The sequence below is a fragment of the Chelonia mydas genome, chromosome 7 (genome assembly GCF_015237465.2).
Source record: "Chelonia mydas isolate rCheMyd1 chromosome 7, rCheMyd1.pri.v2, whole genome shotgun sequence".
NCBI classification, from domain to species: Eukaryota; Metazoa; Chordata; order Testudines; family Cheloniidae; genus Chelonia; species Chelonia mydas.
In genome coordinates, this window is record NC_057853.1 from 58007197 (window position 1) to 58033481 (window position 26285).

A 26285-nucleotide genomic window follows, 5' to 3' on the forward strand; every position below is an offset into this window, starting at 1 on the left:
AATTAAAATGTGTTGAAAGGCTCTAAGGGAGGAAAGGGTGTGGAACACTTAGGTTTTAATTTAGAAACCAAAGAACTAACTTAATTCACTTTGCTTCAGCATGTGAACTTCCTTCATTATAAATGTAAAAAAAGCCTTCCTTCTACCCATCCCCTTAATTATTCTTTCTGCTCATATGAAGAATGTTTTAAATTCAAACATAATAAAAGTAATATTGTATTACTTTTATTATCCTAATGATCATAATACAGAGACCTTCATGACTGCTTTCTAATGGAATTAAACTGGTGGTGGATTATGTGTTTTACGGCAGGAATCATATTTTACATGGACTATTTCATGTAGGTCAGTTTAATACATAGAGATTTAATTATTAGTTTCTTTTTAAAAAGGGAAGGACGGAGGCCTCTGGAAGCCCATAGGAATTGGGATGATGCTTTCAATTCATACGCTTCAATATGGATTTGATTAAGATTTAATAATAGCTAGTGGATGCAGTTTAAATACCATTTGCTTCTGAATTTAACTTCACTTATATGTAAAACAATTGGGTTGTTTTCTTCCACATGACAAGAGCTGTGTCATGGAGACCACACCTGAAACCATGCATTGCTCGCATGTTTGTTGCAACCCACAAAATCAGCTTTGGTTTGTTGAAATGTTTGCAACTTCTCAGCAGAAAGGGAGGGAATAGCTTTGAATACCCCCCAAATTCTGGAGAAGTCCAGATCCAGCTTTACGACTGGCCGCCATCTCTATAATGTGCCAAACATAACTCCCAGATCTGAATCCCCCATAATTTTGGAAATAGTTAGATCTTGATCATAACTTTGCAACTTTACAGAACTATCTCTGGTTTTGAGCGACCACTGGACCATTTTCAAGCAAACCTGGGCCAACTGATGGTCCCTCGTCCTGTTCCCTTCACTACCCAACTCACGTGCAATATGCAATTTGCACAATAATGCAAATGTATTTGTATTGTGGTGGTACCCAGAAGCCCCTGTCATGGATCAGGATTCCCTTGTGTTTGGAAAACACAGAACAAACACAGAACAGGAAGACAGTCCCTGTCCCAAAGAGCTCACAATCTGTCTTATGAGGGTTTAACTCAGCAGCTTTAACTGAGTGTTGCTCTGAGTTCTTGTTTGAACCTGAAATCCAGCCTGACATTTATGTGAATCCACCCAGTTTCAAAGAAAAGGAAAAGGTTTGACTGTGTCATGAGCACAAAGAGTGAGACCTGCATTTCCAGTCTAGATGGATTGCATTTTAGATTAAAGAAAACAACAAACAAACAAAGAACAAATGCAATGTCTCCATGAGCAGCACCAGAGCATCTCTCAGTCTGAAAGAACCTCCACTGTGAATGCTCTCCCCACCCCAGCAGACCTTAAATATAAAGGGGCAGAATACAGAGAATAGAATCATAACTAAATAACCCACACTGTGAACTGCTGCAATGTGAAATGGACCCTTGTGTACAACTCTGCTGGTGAATTTCACTGTGTACGTGTGTCCATGGGCCAAGGTGCAGAGAAAACCAGGGCTCTGTGGTGCACTGTGATGTGCGGACTGGTGTGGAGGAAACATCAATTGCTCATCCCTCACATCTCACTGCTGAACAATAAAGTGAAAAATAAACCATGTCAAATGTTCCCACGTCATCACCTGGCTGTGAATTGTATCAATACGATGCCTCACCTCTCATGGCGATCAGCACTTTCTCCAGCCTCTTTTCGTCTTCTAGTCCCTTGAGACCTTTTCCCTCTTTACTTTTTCAGATCTCTCCCTCCCTCCCATTCTTCACAGCATTCCAGCAATCAACAGATGGCCTTGTGGCATCTCAGTAGCCACCACTGGCATGTGGTCAGTGCTGTTAGTGCTGGGGAAAGCAAGTGGGTAGAGGGAGAGAGAGGCAGAGTCCTGGAATATTGAGACGTGGAGTGGGGGGAAAGGCAGACAGCAAACTTTGAGTGGGCAGACAACTCTGGAGACAAATATAGACTACCCATGGACATGAAGGGGAGAGAGAAATCCAGGGAGGATGGAAATCATTCCTGAGCTATTAGAAAAAGGAAAATATTTGGGCTAGGTACTATGGCATTTGCACACCAAGAATACAACAGTTAGACTAATGGGTTGGTTCATGAGTCAGGCACTGTTGATGTCCAGGCAAACTGAGTCCTTCCTTCTTCATCACTATGGGCCATATGTTAACACCACCCAGAGACAGGAATCTGGGCCCCTCCCTAGCTTTATCTGCAGTGGAGAGATGTGGTATTGGCTACAGCAGTACGAGTAAAACACACACACCCTGTTAACGCCCCTTGCCTCTTCTCCGAAGGATTTACAGCTCTGTATGGTGCCACTGCAATGGAGCAAGTCTCAGTGCAGTTGCATCCACAGTGCAGTTGAACTAGAATGACCTGTGTGCACATGTGGGACTGCTGCAAGCTGCACTGGGGTAACTCTTTGAGGCTGTATGAGGCTAATGAGTTTCCTATGATTACTCCCATTGCGAAGGAAGGCTGGGGCGTGTCCCCCAGTAGCAGTAGATGACTCCCCAATCCCATAAATCAATAGAAACGAGGCTAATCTGCATATTGGCTGGATGTTTTGCATGAGCTGCAGGCTCTGCTCTGCCCCTTCTTAGTAGGGCTCTTCCTGACACGTCCCCTCAATGTGCCTCAGTGTCCCCATGTGTAAAATGGGGCAGGATAATCCTAGCCCATCTCATGGGAGGGCTGTTGTGAAAGCAAATGTGCCTGATGCTGGCAGGTGCTCTGAGAACACCCAGAAAACTTTATGTTCTGCATGTCCAGAGTGGCATGTGAATTGCTAAGCAAGGTGTATGGAGAGGTTAGAAAGGGGCTTGCACACAGAATGCACATAGACTATTGCTTTTTATTTACCCTGTAAATGAAATCCCTAGAACGCTCTGCAGCCATCAGCTCTCTCACCAGCAAAGAAGCAGGTATGTAACTGAACTGTGCCTTTTGTTTTGTCATGTCCGATCCCTCATATATCTGCTGCACTCCAGCTATGAAACTCTGTCTAGAAAGCTCCGCGAAATAACACCACTCCCTCGATAAATATTCCCTTTTCACTTTGCAGAGAAATAAACTTTAAAACCCAGCATGCACATAATCCAGCTGAGAAATAAACAGCACCAGCACGATCAAGAGATAAACAGTATAGCACCACCCCAGAGCTTAAATATTTAGCCTGTGGAAAGAGACGAAAAGGAAATACATTGGATCACTTACATAAAAGAAGCAGAAACGTAGTTAGGACAGGAATCCAGCTTGTCAGGAAGATCATTGTATCGTTCAGTGACACAAAAATATCACCTAAGCTTGCTGGATTTCTTTCTTTTGCAGTGTGGAAAAACAACCACCAACTCAGGTCACGTGTTTGTGATAGGAAACAGCAGCCACATCCTGAGTATCTGTGCGTTTGCAGATATATCGGTTCCCTTTTTTGGATTTATGTTCAAGGTAGCAAACATGTCCTGGCTTGAAAGTGTGGCATGGAAATGGTGGATTGCAAACAGACTCAGGCCAATACAGACCTCTTGCTTATTTAGCATAACCTGACCTAGCAACAAGTTTCTTCCAGAAGCAATGACTGAACTGCAAACACTATCAGTAGTGCGTCCGATGAAGTGAGTTGTAATTCACGAAAGCTTATGCTCAAATAAGCTAGTCTCTAGTTAGTCTCTAGGGTGCCACAAGTACTCCTTTTCTAGTAGTGAAATGGTCTTTGCAATAGTCCTTTAAATCTACAGGGGTGTGACTTTGTCATGCGGGGTTGCCCTGGTTCAGATTTAATAATAACCATCTACCAGAAACCCCCTGAACGCTGCCAAATATTTGGAGCTCAACTTTAACTATTTCATATATTCTTTAAAGAGACAAGTCTGAGCCACTAGATCTACATCCAGATCCCAACCCCTCCCAATGTCTGGCTGTGGGTTTTGTTTTGGCCCCTTGGTGAGGGGTACTGGCCTTTCAGGACTCCGGGGAAACCTTGTATGAGCTGACAAAACATCAATCCAAGCCAGTGCCTGGAAAGGAAACCCACAGTGCCCGTGTCTATTAAGAAGAAGCATAGAATCATAGGACAGGAAAGGACCTTGAGAGGTCATCTAGTCCAGTCCCCAGCACTCAGGGCAGGACTAAGTATTATCTAGACCATCCCTAACAGATCTAACATACTCTTAAAAATTTCCAGTGATGGAGATTCCACAATTTCCCTAGGCAGTTGGTTCCAGTGCTTAACGACCTGGCCAGTTAGGAAGTTTTTCCTAATGTCCAACCTAAACCTCCCCTGCTGGAATTTAAGTCCATTGCTTCTTGTCCTATCCTTAGTGGTTAATGAGAACAAGCTATCTCCCTCCTCTTTGTAACAACCTTTATGTACTTGAATAAAACACGCTGACCTGGGGTGAGGACAGGACACAGAGAACAAACTGGCAGATTCATGGATTCAACAGAGTCATGGCTTCAAAGGCCAGAAGGGACGACTGTGATCAACTAGTCTCATCTCCTGTATAGCACAGGCCAGAGACTTTCCCCAAAGTATTCCTGTTTGAACTAGAGCATCTCTGGAAGGGAAGGTTTCAGAGTAGCAGCCGTGTTAGTCTGCAGCCACAAAAAGAAAAGGAGTACTTGTGGCACCTTAGCGACTAACAAATTTATTTGAGCATGAGCTTTCGTGAGCTACAGCTCACTTCCTCGGATGCATCAGATGAAGTGAGCTGTAGCTCACGAAAGCTTATGCTCAAATAAATTTGTTAGTCTCTAAGGTGCCACAAGTACTCCTGTTCTTTTTTCTGGAAGGGAACTTTCTCTAGGGGTTGGACTGCCTTTTAAAAAAAAAATTGCTGTAGTGTGATGGAAAACCCTGGCCTGGGGCTCTGTGAAGAAGAATCCATTGTGTTTTCTTACTGTGTTCTGTTCAGGGCCTAACAAACAGGAGGTTTGGACCAGTTTCCAGTGTCTCTTTTACAGAGATGGGAGACATGAAAATTTGGATGTTTGGAGGTCCAAACCTTTTGGTCAGGGTTGCCTGTTCAGAGCCAGAATTTGGATCTCTCGTGGTTGTAGGCCTCCCTGATATACAGAAACTAGCAACGGACAGGAGAAGATCGGCCTTCATGTAGAAATAGTCCTTTTCCTTGTGAAGATAATGTTAATGGGTGACTAGGGATGAAAGGAACAAGATGATAGGACTCACTTCTGCAATGGATAACTGGAGAAGGGAGGGGTCTTCAGATCCATGCACTGCGTATGAACTATTTATATCAATGAGTTGGTTAAGCGTGGGCTGCATGACAAAGAATCATCTGACTAGCCCCTAGCCAAAACTTTATGCTGGCCCTGTGCACACTGGAGATATCAGGATGGACAGGAAAAGGATTCAGACAGGAGTAGGGGTATTCTCTTTTCTTCACCTTCCCTCACCTGGGCTTTTCTGGGCTCCAGAGCATCTCTGCCTAACCACAGATTTTTGGGGAAATCCCTCAGGCCTAACCCAAAAATCTTACGACTTTCAGTGTTGCATCAGGGACAGTGAATAGAATAGAGGAGAGATTGAGAGATAGGCTTTGTTTCCTGCCTGCATAAACAGGTTCTATCTTGATCTCCAGGGTGTGGTGTCCCGTAGGCCTAGTTTACATAAAAAGTTGCATTCATTTAACTAAAGCTGGGTTTTGCACCAGTTTAACATAACAAGTGTGGATGCTCTTCAATGGATTTCAGGGCATGGCTACACTTGCAGATGTAGAGCGCTTTGTGTTAAACCTGCCTTCGGAGAGTGCAGCAGGGAAAGTGCTGCAGTCTGTCCACACTGACAGCTGCAAGCGCACTGGCGTGGCCACATTTGCTGCACTTGCAGCAGCATTGGGAGCGGTGCATTATGGGCAGCTATCCCACAGACCACTTCTTCCCATTCTGGTGCTGTGGCTTGTGGGAAGGGGGCAGAAGGTGCGGGGCATTCTGGGTCCTGTCCCAACACCCCATGATGCATCGGTTCGCATCCCAGCAATCCCTGTGCTTCCGTCCACATTTGGCGCCATCTTTCAATGTTTTTTGTACTGAACTTTCTGTCTTCCCTTTTGGCCTGCGGGAACGGAGCCCAAACAGCTGAGGAGTATGCTGATGAGTCTCGCCAGCATGTCACATTTGGCAGTCGAGTTACTCCTTATGATCCAAAGTGACAGTGAGGGCTCTGACGATATCGACTCGAGTAACGCATATGACACAAGTTTGCTTGCGGCATTCACAGACATGCTGACCACCATGGAACGCGGCTTTTGGGCTCGGGAAACAAGCACTGAGCGGTGGGATCACAGCGTCATGCAAGTCTGGGATACGAGCAGTGGCTGCAGAACTTTCGGATGAGAAAAGCCACTTTCATGGGACTCTGTGAGGAGCTCACCCCCACCCTGCGGCGCAAGGACACAAGATTGAGAGCTGCCCTGACGGTGGAGAAGCGGGTGGCTATTGTGATCTAGGAAGCGGGCAACTCCAGACAGCTACTGATTGGTCGCTAAGCAGTTTGGAATGGGAAAGTCTCCCATTGGCATCGTGTTGATGCAAGTTTGCAGGGCCACTAATCACATCCTGCTCAGAAGAACCGTGACTCTGGGTAACGTGCATGATGTGGCTGGCTTTTCACAAATGGGTTTCCCTAACTGCGGAGGGGCGATAGATGGCACACATATGCCAGTTCTGGCACCAGCCCACCTAGCCTGCAAGAACGTTAATCGGAAGGGGTATTTCTCGATGGTTCTCCAGGTGTGTGTGGATCACCATGGGCGTTTCATTGACATGAATGCACGCTGGCCCAGAAAGGTGCACGACGCACGCATCTTTTGGAACACTGGTCTGTGCAGGAAGCTGCAAGCTGGGACTTTTTTCCCAGACCAGAAGATCACCATAGGGGAAGTCGAAATGCCCATTCTGATCCTTGGAGACCCCGCTTACCCTTTAATGCTGTGGCTCATGAAACCCTACACAGAGAGCCTTGACAGCAGCATGGAGCGGTTCAACAACAGCCTGAGATGGTGCAGAATGACTGTGGAGTATGCTTTTGGCCGTTTAAAGGGCCTCTGGCACTCTCTATATGGGAAGCTGGACCTGGCTGATGACAGCATCCCCGTGGTTATATGCGCATGCTGTACCCTCCATAACATTTGGAAAGGGAAGGGTGAATGATTCACTCAGGCATGGAACTCAGAGGTTCAACACCTGGAAGCTGAATTTGAACAGCCAGAGAGCAGGGCTATTAGAGGGGCCCAGTGCGGGGCTGCAAGGATTAGGGATGCCTTGAGGGAGGAATTTGAGGCTGAAAGCCACCAGTAATGTCTGGTGCCCTGCACGGGAGTGAAGTGCAGTGGTTCCAATGTTAGTAGGAATCTGTGTTTGCTACGCTGACTTGCGGTGCCTGTTTCTTTTCTAGGCTAAGATATTTTTACTTTATGCAATAATAAAGAATGTTTTCAAAGCCAAAAAATCCATTTACTGAAAAGAAAATTCATTTATTGAAAAGAAACACAACTGCTTGGGAAACAGAAAGGGCAAGGAGGTGGGGTGGAGAACGGTACAATCACAGATTTGCGTATGTCCTGTTATCATATTCAGCCTTCCTGCCTGGAGTGCTGTGCAACGAGTGCTGCACTTCAGGATGGCTATACTGCATGGTGATAGGGGCTGAGTGCAGAGGGTAAGGGTCGTAGTTTTCAGGGCTGGGTGGTGAAGCTACAGGTGTTGGAGGCAGCTGGTGGCAGTAAGAACCCAGATGTTGGGGAAAGTGGTTTGGAGGTGACATGGGGGCACAAGGGAAAGAGTTTTGGGACAAGGGCTGCGGGGCGGGGGGAGGGAGGGGCGCGGTAGTGCTCCGCCTGCATGGCTACGAGCGCCTGGATAGAGTCCACTTGACGCTCCATTATGCTTATCAGCCAATCCTCGCTTTGCTGCCGGAGCACCGCGCTTTTGTGCCGGCGCTCCTCATTCTGCTGGCGGATCCTCCTTTCACTGTCCCGCCACTCCTGCACTTTTTGGTTTTCATTACTTGAATGCTGCATTACTTCATGCAACATGTCTTCCTTGCTTCTACGGGGCCTCTTTCTGGTTCTTTGGAGTCTTTCAGCTGGTGATAACACGGACGGCTGAGATCTCAAGGTTGCATCTGTAAAGGCAAAATGCAACACTTAACAGAGGCAGCATTGTTCACACCAGACAGAGCAATGATTCCCCCAAACTTAAGGGCAAGCACAGTCTACACAATACCATAATTTGCCTATCCCAAAGCGAGTGCACTTAACCCATGGGAACCCCAAAATGGTGAGTAAGCACAGGGTCAAGCGTGACTGATTGTTTCATGGCTGTACTCTCCTCTCGGTTTCTGTGCCTTAGGGAGAGCTAACAGCGGCAGGGGGCCCCTATACTGAACACTGTCCCCACATTATCCACAGGAGTTTGTCCTGGAAGATATCTTGCTGCTGAGGGTGACCTGGGAAGCAAGGGAGGATCTTCTACTGCAATGCAGCTTCCACCATGGCCCATATGCAGCTTGCCTGTGTGCAGCAATGGTCCCCCCACCCCTCATGGCACAGTGGCGCGGACACGTTAACCTTACTGGGACAAGGAACACAGTGGCACTCCAGAGAAACCTGTGCAAGCGCATTGCCCAAGTTCTGGATGAGATCTTTGAAGAGATCACTGAGGCCGATTACCATGATGTGAGAGAGCACATCAACGCCCTATTCCGCATCTAGGCATGCATGCAGCCCTAACCCTCCTCGCCCCGAGAGCCCGCACCAAATAACTTCTTTCCCAAAATAAAAGCCGCTTACCAGGAACCTCCTCTGGTGTTTGTCCTTCCCCAAGCACCAGCCGCCGTGACTGGCTACCTTCCTCCTGGCTGCATGCATCTAGGAATTCCAGGGTGTATTCCTCCAACTCAGCATCCTCACTCCCGCTCTGCTCCGCCTCCTCCTCATTGCACTGGGCTCTGAAGTGTCCATGGTGGTCCTCAGAGTGGAGGTGGGGTCGCCCCCAAGTATCGCGTCCAGCTCTTTGTAGAAATGGCAGGTCGCAGGGGCAGCACCGGAGTGGCAGTTTGCCTTGCGGGCTTTGTGGTAGGCATTCCGCAGCTCCTTCAGGTTAATCCTGCACTGCAGTGCATCCTGGTCATGGCCACTTTCCATCACATCCCTTGATATCTGCCCACAGGTATCGTAATTCCTATGGCTGGAACGCAGCTGGGACTGGACAGCTTCCTCCCCCCAAACACTGATGAGGTCCAGCACCTCGCCATTGCTCCATACTGGGGATCGCCTAGTGCGTGGAGACATGGTCACCTGGAGAGATTCACTGAGAGCACTCCACGCCTTGCTGAGCAAACAGGAAGGGGATTTTCAAAATTCCCAGAGAATTTAAAGGGCGGGTCTGACGGTTGGTCACCTGAGGGCAGGGCAGTAGAGTTCAAAGTGATGACCAGAGTGGCTAGAACAGGCATTGTGGGACACTTCCGGAGGCCGATCAGAGCACACTAACAGACCAGGGAGTCCACACTGGCGCTGCGGTGCTCCAGCGGGGGCGCATCAAACATTATTCCACTCACCGAGGTGGAGTACCAGGAGCGCTCTAGCCGCAGAGTCAGAGCGCTCTACTTGCCTTGCCAGTGTGGACGGGTCATGAGCTAGTGTGCCCAGGGCTCCTTTAATGTGCACTAACTCGCAAGTGTAGCCAAGCCCTAAATCTTGACTTTATTCCATCCTGTACAGGTTCTTATCCTGTCCACTTCACGGAGTATCTGAGCGCCCTCCACTCATGCATTAAGTGAGGTTCCTAATGTCTGTCACCTGGTGTTCATTCTCTCTCATGCTTTCCCTAGGGGGAGAATTGTGTGTGCAATGGCATATTTTGTTTGGGTAGGGTTGGTTTTTGTTTTTTAATTTTTTTAATCAGTTTTTGTTTGTGTCAGTAAATATAGAGACACAAGCTTGTCCGACATAACCCATTTTAAATCCAGATAAGAGGATTCAAACTCGGGCTTTGTAATGGTTTGACTAATTCAGATTCAAAACTGATTTTCATTAACCCAGTGCAACTTCTGCATGTAGACAAGGCCTTAAAGTCAGGCAGGAGATTCTGTCCCTGGTTTAAGGTATGTCCATTTTTTGTCAGAGGTCACAGAGATACCACAGGCCAGAGAACCTCACCCAGTTACTCCTGTGTTGAACCCAATAATTGTGTCTGACTAACACAAATCTTCCAGAAAGTCTTGATTTGAAGGCATCAAGAAATGGAAACTCCACCACATCCCTTAAGAGTTTGTTCCAGCAGTTAATCACCTTCACTGTAAGATTTATGCCTTATTTCTCATTTTAATTCATCTTTCTTTAACGTCCAGCCATTGGTTCTTGCTGTGCCTTTCTCTACTAGGTTAAAGACCCCTTTAGCACCTCATATTTTCTCCGTGATGTTACTTATACTCCATAATCAAGTCATCTCTCAATTTTCTTGACGCTACAGACTGCAGAGCATCTCTGATAAAGAAATCTCATGCCTTTTTGTTTCATACTGCAGAGCAGTGCCACCAGACACCCTTCTATCAACAGGCTTTCAGCGTCTTGGGCTTGGAAGAAGCACCTGGTCATTCAGACAGTCCCATGGCTTGAACCCAGACGCCAAACAGTTTGAGATTTGTCTGTCACTTAATTCCACGCCAGGAGAAATTCCTCTAACACAGTTGATGGATGAGTGTCAGGCAGCGACAGATATGTGGGGTGGGGTTGTGGGGGATGGAAAATATGATTTCAGTACTAAGATTTGCTCTCATCCTTTCCTAGCCTGGATGTTTTACGGGTTCTGAAACTTGTCCTAAAATAGCTCTTGTCAAAACAACTGGTTACCAGATAGACCCAGGTCCTAGAGCACAGAGAGAGAGAGAGAGAGAGAGAGAGATAGGCAGATGCATCTTAATTCCCTTTCTGAATGGATTGCAGTTATGAAGAGACATGCACAGTTAGGATTCAGAATGGGGTCTGGGTGAAGTTGGGGTTCTTACTCACAACACCTTATCCACTTCACTGCTCTTTCAAGGAGACAGTACACAGCAGCTTATTGCCTTAACTGGAGTTAACAAACACTCTGTTTCAATCAAAGCATTGAGTTGGTTTCTAGTAAAAGTAAAGTACGCTTATTAATAAAAGAATGTAGGATATCCAGTGTAAGGACTTAAGATAGAAATGGTTACCAACAAACAAAAGGAAGAATATTCATCTAAAACGTCAGTCTAACTTAACAGACTAAAGTCCTTTGTTCAAAAAACTTTCCCACCAGTTATTCTTGCAGCATGGCAGCAGTTTTATTTAGCCAAGACCCTTCACAGAGCTCCAAGTGCTCAGCTTCTTTCCCCCTCTCTTTATATTCCAGTAAACCTTTGAAATGTATTCTTCAAAAAGTAAACCTAGAAAAAGTTTCTCTGTCCTGTTGGGGTGGAAATGCCACGCTGTCTTCTACCATGCTTCTGAGCTTTGATGTAAATATACCTTCATGATCTCTGCCTGAGGAACAGGCTGGTCAGACAAGCAAATCCACATTCCTCTGTTTAGGGCAGACTGGACTATGCACTGCTTGCCAAACAAACAATTCTAGCACATAGTTATAACCCTTTGTACACACCCCACATAGTGATTTTTGGGACCAGTGTGTCACTGGTTTGTGTATATGATACCTTGCAAGACACCTTTTAGATACAGATTATGACACAGGTGTGTTAGTGAGTGTTTCAGGTGTTTCAACCCTGGCAAGAGTTGCTGACACAGAGCAATGAACTGCCAAAGGGTCTCTGTGGCCTAGTAGGATCCAGCAGCTTCAGAGAAGGGAGCCGGAACTGGGGATGTGTAGCAAGACTTTCCTGTGCTCAAGAGGGTGAAGAGGGCACCTCTAGATCAGAGGTTCTCAAACTGGGGGGGCGGGCCCTGCGGGAGCAGGCATGGAATATATTCCAGCAGGGGAGGTGAGGTGAGAAGCTTTAAGGGGGGGAGGGGTGGAAAAAACCTTACTGTGCACATTTTACTCACAGCAATGAATAATTAGCAAAACTGATTCCTCCTGCCCTATCAGCTCCTCAGATGGCGCTGTGCATTTTGATTGATTTCTGTTAAGCTTGCATAGCATTAGTCAAAGTCATTGCCATCTGTATGTTAAGCCATTTGCTACAATGGATCGTTGGCGCTGTTTGACAAAACGTTAAAAACAGTAAGGCATTGATTCAGAGTTGCATGTTGTTTTTTTAATCAGTATATATACCTGTGTGGTGGGAAGGGGAAAGCATAAACTACTACAGACACAAAGAAGGCGGGGCACAATCACATACGTTGGAGAACTACTGCTCGAGATGAACAGCAGCTGAGTTCGTTCATGGGTTTACTTGCAGTTAGTAAAGTAAGAGCTTGTTAAAACGTGTCTGGAGTGAAGCTGTGATGACAGTTTTCCCGAAGTAGCCTTTGAAAAGCACCTACCATACTTACCAGCAAACACCCTGCTGCTCAGGACAGGGTGCTTGGAATAAAGGAGCAGTGTGAGGAGTGACATGAGGTAAAAATTTCCAAGTGCAAAGCTTGATAGTGGCAGCAGTTACTGAGATGTAGGAAAACTGGGGTCATGAGAGTAAGTTCTTATGTAAAAGATGTTTATGGGGGGGTGGGGTGGATTTTACACCTGCCTCTTGAAGCATCTGCTGCTGGCCACTGTCAGAGACAGGGCACTGGATTAGATGGACCACGGCTCTGATCTTGGATGGCAATTGCTTAAAAAACAGCTATTGAGAACAAGCATTGATCAGACACATTCTGGACTGCCATGTCATGAAGAGCTCCTCCCTAGCTAGTGAATTACATTTTGAAACGCACAATTGCTTAAGAGAGCACCTGTGGATGCAGCCTTATCATAGCTAAGGATGGGCAAAAAGATTTGGTTAAAATAAAATGTGAGCCAAAACTTGCGTTGAGTCCGTCTGTTTATTTAAGACTCACACAAGATTGGTTGACTATTTCCCGCCCCCTAATTTTTCATGCTTTCTGGTTCCAGCTGGGTCCAGAAGTAGAAGCACTAAAATATCATGAGAGAGGCTGATCTCATTGTATTTCCGGCCTAGCTTGAGGCAGGAAGCATCAGACCCTCTAAGAAAATCTCAATCCTTACCTAGCTCATGTTGCTGCTGTGCAAGGAAACCCAGGCAGCCAAAGCCTCTTGAGCTCCTCAGATGAAAAGGGCTCTATAAATATGAAGTGTTATCATTTCTAGCCCAGCTCTACATGTTGCAGTATTTCAGAGAAGCAAATTTAAACAACTGCATCTTTATCTGAACCCTTTTGAGGTTTTTCTTTTACTAACTCGTACTAAAATGCTTCAGACACTCAAGAAAATGACCACACACCGCCCAATGTAGATACTTCAGTGCTGCTCAAGCTCTCATTCGTGGCATATTGCCACAAAGGAGGAGCATTGATCAGAATGAGCCATGCTTAATAAGCTCTTACATACAGTGGATTTACCCTGATTCTTGACCGATCTGGAAAATGTGGACTCAAACCACAGTCATTATTGCTCAGCCCTCTGCTCCATTACCCACTCCCCACCATCCAGCTACAGGGCAGGATATATATGTTTAATTAATTCCACTGTTACCTTTGACCTGTGAATAGTGGGAGTAGTGTCAGATTTATGTGAGATGAATAACAAGGGTTTCTCTGGAGACTCTATCCTGGTGAAAGAGGCTAACTGTAATTTTCAGCCATGAGTAATTGTGTATAATATCATCCTAAATGATTTTTCTTCTGTAATTTCATTAGAGTTTAGAAATTTAATTAGATTTTGAATCGCTCTGAAATAAAGTAGCAAAACACCCAGAGACTAAGAGCAGTGGTTATTTTGTCCTCCGAGGCCAGAATTCTTGGTCTCAAATTGGCATGTGTTCATTAGGAGGGAAGTTTGCAGAACTTCTTGATATATTATTGTCTTTCAGAATGGACTCTGAATAGGTCTTTAGAGAGCATTAGAGGAGCACACAATTATTACGCACACTCTTCTCGAGGTTTAAGATCATCTGCCTTGCATCTCCTTAATAAAAATATGCCTCTAAAGTTGTTTAAGAAACTGTGGAGATAGGATAGATGCTCCTTCAATGCCCCAATGCTCTTCCTGGTTTATTAGCAACTCTAGTACCTGGGCATGATGATACAGTGAGGAGCCGTTTGCTTTACTTTAATGATTAGGTAGGTTTATGGTTATTTTTATTGCCGCAGCATATGAACTGTCATGGTGGCTGTAATTAGAGGCATGCTATAATGCTGCTCTTCCCTTCCACCAGAGGCTCAGGGAAAACATCTCCCTGAGCCAATTGACTCCATCTAGAAGTTGCAAAACAAGGGGGAAATGAAATCAAATTGTGTAGAATGTTTTTGCACATTCTACACAAATCAGGGGCCCAACATGGCAGCTTCTACTCACCTGAAAGTTCCCACTGAAGCTGGTGGGACTGCTTGCTGAGAGAGGACTGGGAGATTGGACCCCAATAAAGGCTTACAGAAGGACTGGCCATACAAGGGTGCATTCACCGTTCACTGTCACCAGTATAACTCCATTGACCTCAGTGGAGATGCTCCTGATTTACACATTGAAAGGGAAATGAGGCCTTTAGGGTCCAGTCCAGAAGTCCCTCCAGAAGTCCCACCATTGATGTCAATAAGGCTAGTTGCATGAATCAGGACCATTCACGTGAGTAGGGTTTTGCAGGATTGTGTCTTTAAAGACCTGATCCTGCAAGCTGATGAGCACCACCGACACCGCTGTAATGAATGAAGGAGCTAGGCAAAGGTGAGGAAATGGTTAGACTCAGCATGGAGGCGACATAAGTGATCATAACAGAGTCAGGGAAACCTCTGAATGAAAAGGGAAGTAAAAGACAAGGAAAAAATAATGTTGTCGTGCATAGAGGTTCATCAGGTTTTACTAGCAAAACAAGTGTTCAGTGAAAGAATGGAAATCCAGCCCAAGTGAAAGCAATAGGAAGGAACAGAGACTATAACAGATAAAAAGTCAGATGGAAATGAGAAGGGCCAAGTCATAAAAGCAAATACCAAAAAATGTTATGAGTGTATCAGAAGCAGGAAGCCTGCAAGAGAATTGCTGAACTACAAGTGGATGAAGGGGGCAATTAAGGAGAACAAGGACATTTCAGTGAAGATAAATAATTTCTTTGCACCAATGTTCATCACAGAGGATGTTGGGGAGATGCCTACTCCTTCTCACGTAATAAAAATGAGATACTAACAGAGACTAAGATATCAGATGAGCAAGTACAGGTACAAATTGATACATTAAGTATCAACAAAACATCAAGACCACATGGGTACACCCAAGAGCTCCAAAGGAAATTAAGAATGAAAGGTGGGGTTTTTCAAGTAGTCATTGTTGACCTCTCTCTTTGAAGTCTCTTTTACCATTAACTTCAATGGGTTAGAAGAGTTAGGCAAGGCAGAGTGTTTTTGATAATCCTACCTTACACGTCTGAACTGCTAACAAAAAAAGCTCTCATTAAAAACCACCAACAACGCCAAGTTACTGGAGAGTAAAAAATGCACCTTTTTAAAAAGTTTGGTACAGCAAGGGCTGACCTCAGGAATGACCAATCAGGGAGCCTTATTTCACTAGCAGGTAAATTGGTTGAAACCATAATTAAAGACATAATTAAAATACACTTATATAAACAGGTTCTGTGGACAATTGGTATAACTTCTATAAAGGAAAGTTGAGTTTCTCCAATCAATGAGAATTTTTTGAGCATGTCCTCAAAATAATGGATAAAGGAGAAGCAGTAGATATAATTTATTTGGACTTTCTTAAAGCCTTTTCTAAAATCCCTCACCAAGGGCTATTTTGGAAACTAAGCATTGATGGGCAGAGAGGTAATATTCTGTCACGGAGTAGAAACTGGCCAAGAAACAGAAAACAGAGTAGGTGTAAATGGTCAGTTTTCAACATCACAAAAAGTTGGTGGTGTGGGCCACAAGTTTCTTAATGATCTTATAAGATGGTACAAAATTATTCAGGTTGGTCAAGACAAAAGAAGACTGAGGTACTTCAGAGAGACCTAATTTAATCAATGCAAACGGGCAGCATGAAGGCCGATGAATTTGTTTGTTGACAAGGTAGTGTACGTTGGAAGGAATATTTTGAACTACTCACATGCCTTACTGGGTTTTAAATTAACTGGAACAACTCAGGGGAAAGACTTGGGCATCAGATAATGGCATAGAGAGTACACTCATAAAGTTTGCCGATGATACCAAGCTGGGAGGGGTTGCAAGTGCTTTGGAGGATAGGATTAAAATTCAAAATCTGGACAAACTGGAGAAATGGTCTGAAGTAAATAGGATGAAATTCAATAAAGACAAATGCAAAGCACTCCACTTAGGAAGGAACAATCAATTGCATACATACAAAATGGGAAAGGACTGCCTAGGAAGGAGTACTGCTGAAAGGGATCTGGGGGTCATAGTGGATCACAAGCTAAATATGAGTCAACAGTGCAACGCTGTTGCAAAAAAAGCAAACATCATTCTGGGATGTATTCGCAGGAGTATTGTAAGCAAGACACGAGAAGTAATTCTTCCACTCTACTCCGCTCTGATTAGGCCTCAACTGGAGTATTGTGTCCAGTTCTGTGCACCACATTTCAGGAAAGATGTGGACAAATTGGAGAAAGTCCAGAGAAGAGCAACAAAAATGATTAAAGGTCTAGAAAACATGACCTATGAGGGACGACTGAAAAAACTGGGTTTGTTTAGTCTGGAGAAGAGAAGACTGAGAGGGGACATGATAACAGTTTTCAAGTACATAAAAGGTCATTACAAGGAGAAGGGAGAAAAATTGTTCTTCTTAATCTCTGAGGATAGGACAAGAAGCAATGGGCTTAAATTGCAGCAAGGGCGGTTTAGGTTGGACATTAGGAAAAACTTCTTAACTGTCAGAGTGGTTAAGCACTGGAATAAATTGCCTATGGAGGTTGTGAAATCTCCATCATTGGGGATTTTTAAGAGCAGGTTGGACAAATACCTGTCAGGGATGGTCTAGATAATACTTAGTTCTGCCTTGAGTGCTGGGGACTGGACTAGATGACCTGTCGAGGTCCCTTCCAGTTCTATGATTCTATCATTGTGGACAGCTCAATGAAAATATCCGCTCAACCCACAGCACCAGTCAATAAAGCCAACAAAATGTTAAGATGTATAAAGAATAGGAAACAATGCTGAAAATCTTATAGTACCATTATATAAATCAATAGGATGCTCTCACTCACGGTCATTTCTGGTGATGGCATAACAGGAATAGAGGAGTCACAGAGAGGCAACAAAAATTAGAGAGTTGGAAAGATTTCCATAGGAGGAGATATTAAAATGATTAATACATTTAAGGACCCTGTGACTCTAAGGACTCCTCAATGCCAACTGCTAAGCAGGTTACAAGACTATCCTGATATATATGTTCTGGTTCTATAAAGAATATCATGTGACATCTTAATGAAAACCAGGGTCATGCTGATCATTAATGTCATCGTGAAGCGTATGTACAGATGCTTGTAGGGAGCTAGGTACGTACACTGAAAACATGTTCCCAAAGCCTGTATCAAGGCAGAGTTGACAAACAGGTTTTCTGCAGACAAAAGATGTGTAGTCCTCTGTCTGTCAACTTGTAAATTAAGCACTATTTGTAAGCCAACACCATGGAAGCCCCATTTACATAGGAAGTCTTTGTGGGGACCTGAAATCCGCAGGGAGGCAGAACTGGAGAGAATAAACTGTCTCTGTGGACAAACAGTGAATTTTGGGGACTATATAAGGGAAGGCAAGGAAGACAGCCCTGCATCCAGGAAGTAATCGGGCAGTGCAATTACACTTATGAAAACAGGATCACAACCAACCATGGCTGAAATGCTGCAAAGGACATTTAGGGTGAGAAACTTGTTTAGACTGTCCGCAGGCAGCCTGATAAGCTCAGACTCTCAAAATCTTGTTATGATTTTCATTTCTCTGTAACCCTGTTGTTTCCATTGGCTCTTGATTCTGATAGTACAAGTATTGTTGTTGTCCCTGTAACTATCTCAGTTCTGTGGTATTACACAAGGAGCTGACCCAGAGTTGAATCATCCAAGCTGGGGGAGGGATAGCTCAGTGGTTTGAGCATTGACCTGCTAAACCCAGGGTTGTGAGTTCAATCCTTGAGGGGGCCATTTAGGGATTGGGGGCAAAAATTGGGGATTGGTCCAGCTTTGAGCAGGGGGTTGGACTAGATGACCTCCTGAGGTCCCTTCCAACCCTGATATTCTATGATTAAGCTGTTGGGTACACTGGTGTTACTGTGAGTTTTCTGCAGACAAGGGGCTGCAAGACTCTACAGGAGAACAATTCAATGGGGCTCAGTGACTGGGATGCATCATCTGTTAACCTGCAAGGCAAAGTAAGGGCTTGCATAACCGAGAGGAGATTGATTGGGGGGGGTAACAGACTGGCAGTTCCAGGGAGCGGACACCCAGTTAAGCACAAGCAGGTTTCCCTCTTGCTGGAGGCAGGGGGGATAACAAGGAGACCCTCAGTCCTGAGTAACCTGAGAAATATCAAAGACCCAAGCAGCCATACCTCTGTTCCTGCGCGGATATGCTGAGGGAAAAAACAACCCTCCCCCGCCCCCCCTCCGAAACTTTGAGACAGCCTTATGTTCCAGTGTCTTCAACAGGAAATGAGCCTCTCACTGAGTCAGGTCCTTAGGGCATACTCTGCTCTCAGGGTCAGAGCAAGAAAGCCAGCCATCAAGGCAGGAAAACTAGGGAACCCCAGACTGTCATTTGTGACTACTCATGTACTTTCAACAAGCCCACAGCGAGCTGGGGGTGTGCCAGAGCTGCCCTGCGTCACATCACACGGTGGAACAAATGGAATGACACATGGTCAGGCTGGTTATGTCAAAAATCAGGGTTCTTGTGCACCGGACATCTGGAACTACGTTTGAGAATTCACAGCTGCTCTTCCTCGGCTATTTTCTCAATCTCCTCTAACTGTCAGGGCTCTGAGCTGCTCGGACAACTGTGCAGGATTCCACCTCTTAGCAGGGCAACCAAGTAACAGATGTTGGATGCATTAACAAAGGAAAATACCACGCCACCAATTAGTCAGCACCTCCCTTCTCTTACCTCTAAAGGAATGATAAGGGAAAGCTCTCAATGTATGAGTCTCCGAATCAGCCATCTTCTCTCTATTTGCTGGATTTTCATTCCTGTGGCTCTCTCTCTCTCCCTTTCAGTATGAAGATCCTCTGCCTTGTAAAAACTCATGTTCTTGACTTTTACATGAGGAATCCCACAGTTAAATGCAATCAGAGACCAAACAAGGCATAAGAGAGAGCAGAAAGCCTCAGGGGACAGATACACAGGGCATACAAGAAAGTGCAAAAGCAGTGCATGCCCTGACTGAACTCTGTTAGAGTCTCTGTTCCCACAGAGCTAAAAAAACACCTGAGAAACATTTCCAAAAGCAAAATTCCTGTCCATTATTTTTAGAAATCGTGCATCTCCATTTGACATGACGAAACTACCACATTAAGTGCATGAATGTTACTTAGCTAGCTGCACAATCCAAAACACCTCAAACTTGGATGGAAAACAATCCTTTGGGAGGAAATGGCATTTAACATTTCCAGTAGCCAGGTATTGTTCTGTGCAAATTCCCTAGCTGTGCATGCCTAGTACAATTTATTATATGCTGTTTAATACACATCCAGAGTTCAGTCTCTTGTCAGCCCACCTCACATGTGCTCAGATCCCAGTCAGACTCCTGCACTGTTTCATAACTACACTGAGTTTTAAAGCTGGATACAGACTGAAGGAAATCTTCACCCTTACTCTCCTTTTCCTGCGGCATTTGCACACTAAATACCCCTTTGGCCTACAGTAAGGGATGCTAGCTTAAGTGTTATGCAGTTGTGTTCTATTCTTACCTCTTCCACCAACAGGATCAGTAATTCTCCTACCCCTTCTCCAGGCAGCAGTCAAACAGTATAGTGGAGGGAGGCAAAATTCTTGGCTACTTTCTTGGAAGAGCTCTAACATCTGCATGGATTGCAGCAGGACTTTGAAATTTGGCAGTGAGGTGATGGTCCTGAGCTCAGGGCATGTGCCTTTTGTCATTCCCATGAAAATCTGTTCAGATTTGGCCAATGTATAAGTGGTTGAAAAGTCACCCTCTCCCATCTGTGGCTTGTGTCATACAGCTTGTTTGGCAGCAGACACCCCAAGATTCCATAGCACTGCAAACGTACTGCCCCCTGGTGTTTCGCTTCAGCATTTCATAGAGAGCTCAAACTCCAGGTGGGATACAGACAGACAGTGTCCTAATGACAATGGTGGTAATTCACACTTCTCATAGAATCATAGAATATCAGGGTTGGAAGGGACGTCAGGAGGTCATCTAGTCCAACCCCCTGCTCAAAGCAGGACCGATCCCCAACTAAATCATCCCAGACAGGGCTTTGTCAAGCCTGGCCTTAAAAATATCTAAGGAAGGAGATTCCACCACCTCCCTAGGTAACGCATTCCAGTGTTTCACCACCCTCCTAGTGAAAAAGTTTTTCCTAATATCCAACCTAAACCTCCCCCACTGCAACTTGAGACCATTACTCCTTGTTCTGTCATCAGCTACCACTGAGAACAGTCTAGATCCCACCTCTTTGGAACCCCTGTTCAGGTAGTTGAAAGCAGCTATCAAATCCCCCCTCATTCTTCTCTTCCGCAGACTAAACAATCCCAGTTCCCTCAGCCTCTCCTCGTAAGTCATGTGTTCCAGTCCCCTAATCATTTTTGTTGCCCTCCGCTGGACTCTTTCCAATTTTTCCACATCCTTCTTGTAGTGTGGGGCCCAAAACTGGACACAGTACTCCAGATGAGGCCTCACCAGTGTTGAATAGAGGGGAACGATCACGTCCCTCGATCTGCTGGCAATGCCCCTACGTATACATCCCAAAATGCCATTGGCCTTCTTGGCAACAAGGGCACACTGTTGACTCATATCCAGCTTCTCGTCCACTGTAACCCCTAGGTCCTTTTCTGCAGAATTCCTTTTCTCCTGTATTCCACCTTTGGCCTAGAGTAACACACTGCTTTGGGAACCAGGAAACTGTGTGTTTTAGACTCATTCCTGGTGTTAATAATTCTAAGCTTGATCGCAACCCATATTATTGAGCAAGATCTCATCCCTGACAGAGGAGCTCTGCAAGGTAAGAATAGAACCTGAATCCCCTAGCCACATTGTCTTGCAGAAAGAGCCTGCCATATCTTTGTCCTTGTCTAGGCTTTCTGTAAACTGGGTCTACTCCCGCATTGGTAACCCACTGCTTCAGTGCCTCATGCATCTGTCTCTAGTGGTTGGTTCATACAGGAAAACAGCTTTCTGATGCTGACTGCTAAAATAGTTTCTCCTTTAGCTCAAGTGGCTACCATGCTGAAAATTCAGAGTTCACCCCTTGCTTGTAATGCGTGAAGAGGCTAATACAAGGGCTTGTAACAGAATCTGGTTATGCCTGTTACTAATTTAAAAAAAAATTAGTAAATTACATGCAAAACACAGCTTTAAAAAAATTTTACAAAGTCAAGCTCTTGGGTGTTGGGAATGCCAGATTTAAGGTCGCCTGTGCCACCTTAATTATACCCCTGTATGTATATTCATTATGATACAGTCGTCACTTATATGATCACATGCTATTTTTCCACAGGACTCATGATGAATTTCAGTGTCCAAAGCCAGCTGAGCCAGGGATGGAGGAAGAGGGTGCCCCTTATAAGAAACCACTTTCCAAAGCACTACAACTCACAATAGAGACACCGCTGTGTTTGGGGTGATACTAGAATCTTCTTAGAAGGGGCTGGGAGTCTGGGGCAAGGAACTCCAATCCCACAGAGTTTATAAAACCTCTAAGAGCAAAGCTGCAAAACCAGCTGTCCTTGGGGAAGATGCCAAGCTCTTCATAATCAGGGGAGTGAGCCTAGGGTGGGGTGACCCCCTGATTAGCAGATGGCACTGGATTTTCCACCCTCTCTGAGCTGATAAAGTACCCATGCTGAGGCAGTATCAATGAGATATTTCCTATGTAGGTTTTGCATACAACATGAAAGAAACATACCAGGCAGCCAGGCTATGTCATTGTTGCTAGTTTCTGATAGATCCAGCTGTGTCCTAAAATAGCTCTGAAGTAGCTAAATGGTAACTTGAAAAGCTCCGAGATAGAGTAAACACTCAGCTTTATTTAGAAGCTAACAGGCAGCGAGCACAGAATCTGAGCAAAACGAGGAGTACAGATAAAAGGGACAAGGCAACGGGGCTTCCCATCAAGGGTACTTAAGAGAAGCACACAGTGAGCGCACTGTGCAGATGTCCTCTGTATAATCAGGTATAACTTAGATGAAATCCAAGACATAAAACTTGATTCAATTGGAGTCCAGGTTGAGGGTTCACATCAGTAACTTCAGGGGAAAAGCCTCACAAGAACATTGCTTTGATAACTACAATGAGCACTAACAACCCAGGAAATTCAGGTTACATTGAAAGGAAATTCAAACCACTGAAAGCCTGGAAGTGCATAGTTAGGGCACCTGAGGAGCCTTAACTCTGCACTGCAGTGACACCAGCATCCAAGCTTTATTTCTTGTTTTCTTTCCTAGTAGGGCCTGATCCTGAATGGGCCCTTACTCAGTGATTGAGGCCCAGATTCTCAAATGTATTGAGATGCCTCACAACTATTGATTTCAGGGAGAGCTAAATGTCTACATTCTTTTGTAGATCTGAACCTAAGTACTCGCACGATCTGGCCCTGCGTTGTAGGGTGTGTTAATTTAGGCTCAAAGATTCTTTCAAAGGGCTTTAGGAAGTGCACAGACTACGACTGTGGGCATCTTCAACTTGTAAAAGCCAGTCTACTGACATAGGGAAAGTGACACTGGCATCTTCCCATCTGCATCTGTTTTCCTCCACACAGGGTCTATGAGGAATCTGCTACCCAAGGAAGCTGAAATCATAAGTCTGTAGAAGACACTGATCTTGTCGAGCTTGGACAGACTCGGATGTCGGGTGCCAGTTGTAAAAGTGATGCTTTGTCACCGCATTTAGTCTTTGCTCTTTCCATGGAAATGCTAAAATTCCATGAGCTGAACCTAGTAGATTTGTATCACAGAACCATATGGTTAGAAGGTACCGCAAGGGTCATCTACTCTAATCCCTGCCAAGATGCAGGATTTGTTGTGGCTAAACCATCCAAGACAGATGGCTATCCAGCCTCCTTTTGAAAATCTTAGAATCTCTAAATATAATATCCTTAGATATTATTGCAGAGTGGTAGCTCTGGTATAGCTAAAGTTAAGACCAACTTTCTGTTTAAAGCTCATCCATTCACAGTGCTATAAAATCCATATGGTTACTTGGATTGCCTTGAGTTTTGGTGTCCCTTATCGTGGCTCAGGGTAGGGTCAGTGATCCTAATTCTGGCAATTTGGCCAAGGAATTCCAGAGATCCAGCCTCCCAAACCCCCCAGCTTTTTCCTTATAATTGACAGATTCAGTACTTTTTTGTACACGGATAGTGATCAAGCCAGGGCTCGGATCCTTGCACCAGGGTCTCCAGCACTTGAGGGTTACCCCAACAGAGTGCATGGCACCCCCTAGCCCTTGGGCAGAAAATCAAATTAAAACATTAAAAAATAAAAAAAGTTGTTTCTCCATTTAGGCACGTGCCAAGCAGTTCTCAGGCTCACCTGCCGAACACTTACACTGAACATACACAGTCAGAAGAGTTAGCAGGATTTTGATCCTTCAAAGTTTCACACCAGTAGAGGAGATAAGCAGTATTCCTATGAATCTCACCCATCCAACTGGTACCAGTTCAAGTTCTGCCTTCAGCAGACATCTGGAAAAGTCAGAAGGCATATTGCCAAAATCTGTCTCAGGGCTGGGGGTTATTGGTGTGTGTGTGGGGTGATGGAATAGTAGTATTCTGGTTAAAAAAACCCTGACATTTGAGTGCTTGCAGGCCAGATATTTGGGGGGGGGGGGAAATAGGGTGAAAGGGGCTCGGGGCAGCATCAAGGGGAGGGGAATAAATGGGGATGGGCAATAGGGGAGGTGAGAGGGCTGCGGGGCTCAGGTGACAGGGAGGGACACTGGGAAGGAGACATGGAGTGAGAATAGGGGCAGGGGCACCTGTCAGCCCCACATTCTCCCCTTCGGTTTGCGTGCCAGGCTTTGAGTCCCTCTCTGTCTCTACATTTCTGTGTGTGCTAAACTCTGGGGCCCCCTGCCCCTCTAATGGGGGGTCTGCTTAGAACAGGCATGCTGGGAGCATGCACCAAGATCGCGATGCTGACACTGGGGTCGTTGGGGCACAGAGCTGCAGGGTGGCAAGCGTGCAGGGCCCGGGTTAGTAGTCCAGCTGGCCTGCATGCTAGCTACAATTCCCCAACGACCACTAATTCCTACCAATGAGTTTTCTTTCTGTTAAAAAAATAGGAAATTCAACCGCAAAAAACCTCATTAACACAGAGAGAAGGTAGCCAAGGGACAGCTTGTGTTCTTCCAGAACATTGATCTTAGCACAACTCAAGCTTTGGAAAGCTCAGAAATACCTAGCTGAGGTAAACGCACATGTTACCTTAACTCTGAGCTCTCTGAGCAATGTCCCAACGCACCCATAACACACATACTTGCACTTTGCCTTTCCACTGTAAAGGAAAAGAGCTGCACCGGCTCTACACTCAGACACAGCTCACTCTCTTGACAGAACACCACACCTGTGAAATGTGACAACCACAGCACACAATACCAGTTAAACCTAGGCTTGCCTTTCCTCACCAGAAACCCACCGACAGCCCTCATAGCCCACGCCTCACCACTTACAACCCCTCCCCCACCACCCCATGCCTTGCTACTGAGACAACTTCCAAAATTTTGCAATAAAATGATGCAGACTGGATCCTCAAGAGGATTCCCTTTACACCCACACATGGGGTGGAGGGCAAACCCTGATCTCCTCATGTCACAGTCACAGCTCTGTGATGCTCCTAAACAAATCCCTGTATCTTCAGCTCACAAACACACCTCTGCCAACCTGACCCACTGACTGCCTCCACTGAACCCACTGAACCTCCACTAAAACATAATTTGTAATCCGAACCAATATTCCCCGGTAGCTCTTTGTTGGATATGGATCACGGAAAAACATGCACCAAATAAGGGGCATCTCTTAAAATAGATGCTGGCTGGTTCCCGAATGAATTTGGGGGGTTACTTTGGCCTACTATAGAAATAATGAAATTCTAGTCTGGATACACATTTGGATTCTTGAACAAACATAGCTCCTGAGTTCAGAGGGGATCAGAATTGGGTGGGTTGCCTACCTAAAATTCCCTCTGGAGTGTGTCAGGTGACACAGTATTATCCATTTCCTAACCTAAAATGGGTGGTCTTTGCTTATCCCTTTTGAAAAATCATCCAACTTATTTAGGAGCCTAACTCAAGATCTTGGCTTCAGTCTTTAGCCATTGTGTAGGACACTGTAAATGTAAATAGCTACGCTGATGGAAAGTTAAGGTTACCAGTAAAAATGAAAACGTCGGGAAACACAAACATGACAATACTGTAGCAAGCACTGTCCTTGAGCAGAATTTTCTCTCCCCTTTTTCTTGTTAAATGTGTGATTTAATAGACTGCTGTTTGTGTTGTTAAATACAGGCCATGAAAACCACAAGATGTACAACATGGCAGAGTTAGTTTGGCTGTAGGAACCTTAGTTTTGCCATTTCCTGGCTTACAATTTTTAACAGGCCAGGTTTAAGGAAAGTTAGGGTTTTTAGACATACTGAATATCCTTGTTTTGTTTTTTTTAAAGGAAAGTGAGGAGAGAGAAAAACTGCTCTCATTTAATGTTTTTAGTTAAATGGACCCACTTAGGCTTTGAAGGTCCCCAGAAGATGAATAGGAAGAGGGAAGGTGGAGGTCACAAGCTTAGTGTTGCTATTGGGTGCTGTTGCTAATGGCTAGTAGAGTCTTTGGTCTTGTCTACACAAGGACATTGCACCACTTTAACTGTACTGGTATAGTTAAAGTGGTATGACCCCTTAATGTGGTCACAGTTATACCAATATAAATATGCCTATGCCAGGATAGCTAT

At 45.1% G+C, this 26285-nt stretch overlaps 1 protein-coding gene across 5 annotated transcripts in view; it reads right to left on the reverse strand.

The window, feature by feature from the left end:
- TMEM273 (transmembrane protein 273) overlaps positions 1 to 3563 on the reverse strand; it is a 35701-nt gene extending 32138 nt beyond the window's left edge. The window contains exon 1 of one of the 5 annotated variants that reach the window (XM_037903888.2): positions 3270 to 3559. In XM_037903888.2, the coding sequence (XP_037759816.1) occupies positions 3270 to 3324 (55 nt within the window). In that variant the 5' untranslated portion in view covers positions 3325 to 3559. Of the gene's footprint in view, positions 1 to 3269 lie in introns of all 5 variants that reach the window. The other 4 variants (XM_043552378.1, XM_027831702.3, XM_037903890.2 and 1 more) reach the window with 4 other exon arrangements.
- Positions 3564 to 26285: the final 22722 nt, after the last annotated feature.